This window comes from Anarrhichthys ocellatus, unplaced genomic scaffold, assembly GCF_004355925.1.
Source record: "Anarrhichthys ocellatus isolate YVR2014 unplaced genomic scaffold, GSC_Weel_1.0 scaffold3, whole genome shotgun sequence".
In the NCBI taxonomy this organism is placed as follows: Eukaryota; Metazoa; Chordata; class Actinopteri; order Perciformes; family Anarhichadidae; genus Anarrhichthys; species Anarrhichthys ocellatus.
Genome location: NW_022280033.1, coordinates 227,902 through 232,273, shown reverse-complemented (window position 1 = coordinate 232,273; position 4,372 = coordinate 227,902). Strand labels below are relative to the sequence as shown.

General features: G+C 39.5%; 1 protein-coding gene across 1 annotated transcript; it reads left to right on the top strand.

Annotated features, from left to right (window-relative positions):
• Nucleotides 1–234: 234 nt before the first annotated feature.
• Nucleotides 235–3,701, top strand: LOC116401365 (aftiphilin-like). The gene is made up of 3 exons (XM_031879727.1): nucleotides 235–498; nucleotides 599–679; nucleotides 1,635–3,701. The coding sequence occupies exons 1-3, from the start codon at nucleotides 454–456 to the stop codon at nucleotides 1,737–1,739; spliced, it is 231 nt and encodes a 76-aa protein (XP_031735587.1). The 5' UTR covers nucleotides 235–453; the 3' UTR covers nucleotides 1,740–3,701.
• The last annotated feature ends 671 nt before the right edge of the window (nucleotides 3,702–4,372 follow it).

Below are 4,372 nucleotides of genomic sequence, written 5' to 3'. Positions count from 1 at the left end.
AAGGGTGGCCCAACCAGTTTTTAGGTTTAGGGGGCAATCACTTTTTCACACAGGGCCATGTAGGTTTGGATTTTTTTCCCCCCTTAATAATAAAAACCTTCATTTAAAAACTGCATTTTGTGTTTACTTGTGTTATCTTTGTCTAATATTTAAATTTGTTTGATGATCTGAAACATTTAAGTGTGACAAACATGCAAAGAAATCAGGAAGGGGGCAAACACTTTTTCACACAACTGTATGTATGTATATGTGTGTATGTACTGGTATTGAAATAACAGTTACAGAGAGTTAAGATTTTGGCCCAGCCCGAGGCCAGATCAATGTAAAGACCTGACAGTATATTATGTTTGTATAGAATAAAAACATCTGTAGTTGCAGAATTACTTCCCTCCTGTTTGTTGCTGAAGATAAAAGTCTGTTTTATTTTGTCTCTTTTCAAAGGTGTTCATCGGCATGAAGAAGCAGCCAGTAGCTGTGCCTGCTTTTGCATCCAGTCTGGTGAGTCAACTGCAGGAAATTCATTTAATTCATTAATAAATAAAATAAATCCAAACCTCATTTTATTATATATTTCCCTCCCTTTGGTCCCTCTCCTCAGGGAATGCTAGAGCCCACCAAAGACTCCGTACCAGCCGTGTGTCCTCCTGACACGCCGCAGCCCTCCACACGTTCTACAAAGGTACATTCATCTTTTTATTTATTCGGTATTAGATTAAAGAACAAGAGACTAGAGCTGAAGGTTATCTACAGAGGAATATAAAGACGTCACAGGTCAAACATTAGTGAACGTGTTGTTTTAAACCAGCTAAACTGTCATAAGTCTGTTTCTAGACCTGCAGCTCGCCTGGTGTTCAATCGCCCCAAGTTCTCCCACACAACTTGCCTTCTTCGTTCTCTACACTGGCTACCTGTAAAAGCCCGCATCCAGTTTAAGACTCTGGTGCTAGCCTACAGGGCAGTGACAGGAACAGCTCCTTCCTATCTCCAGGCCATGGTCAAGCCCTACACCCCGGCCTGACCACTTCGCTCTGCTACCTCGGGGCGACTGGTTGCCCCGTCGCTCAGAGGTCCCTGCGGCCGATCGACCCGGTCGCGGCTGTTTTCTGTCCTGACCCCACAGTGGTGGAATGAACTCCCCACTGACGTCAGGACGGCAGAGTCGCTGCCCATCTTTCGGCGCAGGCTGAAAACTCACCTCTTCAAAGAGGCCTACCCTTCCGCTTAGCACTTACTTAGCATCTATTGTATTCATACTGGCTTATTGCACTTATTGTTTTTATATTAATTTGTGGCACTTATTGCATTCGTTTGTTTCTGCACTGTACGTTGGCTCTGGTTTATGCTCTTAGATGCTTGTTTGAGGACAGGACATGCACTTATTACTTCTGGTGACTAGTTGTTCTCTCGAAAACCGATGTTGAATACACTTACTGTAAGTCGCTTTGGATAAAAGCATCTGCTAAATGACTGTAATGTAATATAGAGCAGGAATACCCAGGTCTGCACAGCTGCTATGTGGGTAAACAGCCACTAGATGTCACTAAAGATGTGTTTCTCTGCTCGCTCCATTAAGTCGCTCCACTGATGCATCTCCTTAAGTGACCGTTTTTAAATGTTGTCTCCTCTGTGCGTAGGAGGCGCTTCCTTCCAGCCAGCTGGACTGGAGCAGCCGTGGCCTTAGCAGCTCTCAGGATGGTACGTCCCCCCGCCGAGCCCCTCACTTCTGGGGCTGGAAGTAGACCTCCTCCTCCCCACTTCCTCCAGGGCATGTTCTGCTTCTTCTTTTCTTTTCTTTAACGCCGTGTTTCCCTCCAGTCGCTCAGGATTTCTTTCTCATGAATAACAGAGATGGATCCAGTGTTGAGAAGTCATGTTTCTGTCTTTATTATCTGTCCAAGTTTGCAGATTTATAAATATCCAACAAGTAAGACAAGAACTTTACTGTGAAACATCTACCGGGGGAAACACTGTGCTGGCTCCCTTCTGCCTCCTTCCTTTGTCTCCTCTCGTGTCCCATCTTTACCTGCAGCCAGAGCAGAATTGATCTCAGTATTTATCAGTTATTTTGGGGAAACATTGAGGTGTTCATCTCGACTTGGTAACACTTGGATGTGCGTACTGTTACTCGCTATGTGATTATTCTGGAAGTTGTTTATTTAAAGTAGAACCAGAATACCTGAAGGTAATGCTGAATAAAGCACGAAACACTAAATTAAATTAGCATGGTCATGAAATGTGCCATGACGATCTAACGGTTATCCAAAGAAGCATTTTAATATAATGTACTGGTGGACAGTTGGACTCTTCCAGTGTTAATACTTCTCCCAGTGCATGACTATGTCACACTCATCGAAATGATTTATTTGACACAAAAGTGTCGATTTATTTGTTCATATTAGCTCGTAGAAAGGTTTTTGTTGAAGAGAAACCCAAAAGATAACAAAACAGCATCAGAGTCGTTCTTTGCTCAGGAAATATTTGATTTATTGATAATCAGATTTGTGTGTTTTGATCAGTATTTACACATAAAGGATTGTAATTCATGACTGTTACAACATGAGTGAGCTTCCTGTATGCGGGCAGTCTTCTTTGGTCAATTTAATATAATTCTCTGGAGCTTCATGTATTTATTTGTCAGTTATTGAGAAATGATTAAGGAGCCTACCTCCATCTAACAAATACAAATAAACAAAAGAGACAAGAACAAAAGCTTTTAATAGGAAGTGTTTCAAGTTGTTGGTTTGTTGTTGCAGATAACGTGCTGCTAGTCAAACTATTTACATATTAAATATTAATTGGCCACAATCTGACACAACTAATGTGTGCAGCTTATTCTGCTGCGTGTTTTTAAAGAACACAAATGTATAAAGAAAATCTTCTTGGCTTAGCCGTCACTCATGAAGACAAACTGTCAAACCTAGAAAGATAAAGAACAAGAAGTGTTAAGTCACTTTTTAACTTTGGGCTGTCGGTTCCATCGACATCTTTTTTTATTAACGTCACCAGAATAAAAGTCTTGAGTTGAGTCCACATGTATTAAAACATTAACGTTTAGATCCAGACTTCTGTTTCCATGTTTTAAAGAGAGCGTTCATGACACATGAGCACAGACAGTGATGTAATACTGAGCATGGACAGCAGGGGGCAGTGCTCTCTGTAGGAGGAGCTACAGGAACAAATCAGAAGAATTTAAAGTCATTTACATTCAAATAATCAGCAACTAAAAGAAAAGGATATGCACTTCATACATATATATATGTGTTGTAGTTTTTTATTTCTTCTTTGGTTGGTCGTATTAAATCTGTCTTCAGGGTTTTTATTCTGTGATTATGTTTAATATGTGGGAGATTATTGTCATAATAGAAATAATTGTTACTGCTGTCAATTTATGCTGTTTATTTATTTATGTTAGCTCCCTGTGCACTGACTCATAACACTTTATGAGCATGAAGCATAAAGGAGTGTTTATTTAAAGTGAATCATACCTGAAACTCACTCAGTATTACGTTTCCAATCAAAAGTGTTTCCACGACTGCAGCTAGTGTTTCATAATGAGTTGTGCCTTTATGCAGCAATTGTTTTCTAAAAACTTTATGGTTTATTAACAGAAATCTTTCCTTTTTGCTCAAATCCAGATTTAATTCACCGCAATAAGGAACTTTAGTGAATCCTTAAATACTGAAATAAATCAGTCGATCCTTTCTGCTCGTGTCGCTTCTCTTTTCTCAGCTTCACTTCTTCTTTTCTCTGTGGTCGAATGTAAAGATGTATTTAAACATCTACACAGCTCGCTGGGGTTCACTTTTCTTTTTCTTTAAACAAGTCAAAAGATGTAAAACAGTTTAGAGTCCACTCTCTTTAGAGGAGCTGGTCAGTGGTTCCCAACCTGGAGACCCGGCCCCAAAATCAGATTTACATAACACACTTCATACACAAGTCTGTCTGTTTAAACTATTTAAAAAGATGCATGTTTGTTGTTCTTACTACAACAATAGAACACCAATAAAGACCAGGCTGCACTAATATTATCATCATTATCATACAAATTGTTAAAAGGTTTGTTTACATTTCCAGTAACTCGAGTCAAGTTCCCAAAACTTTATTCATGTTGATGAAACTGACGAGTTATATTCATTAAATATTCATTAAAAATACTTGACTCATTTAATATTCTAAATCTCTTTATTTAAATTGCAGATTTGTAGTTTTTTTTAGGGTGATGACATCATAAATGGGGGGGGGGGGGGGATCTATTAGGTCACAAATCTTGATCTACCAATAAGAATGATTAAAAGGTGGTGTTTGTCCCGCCCTCACAGGTGCAACAAAGCTAACTGGAGACTCAGGAAGATGTCAATCAATTGACTTAGTT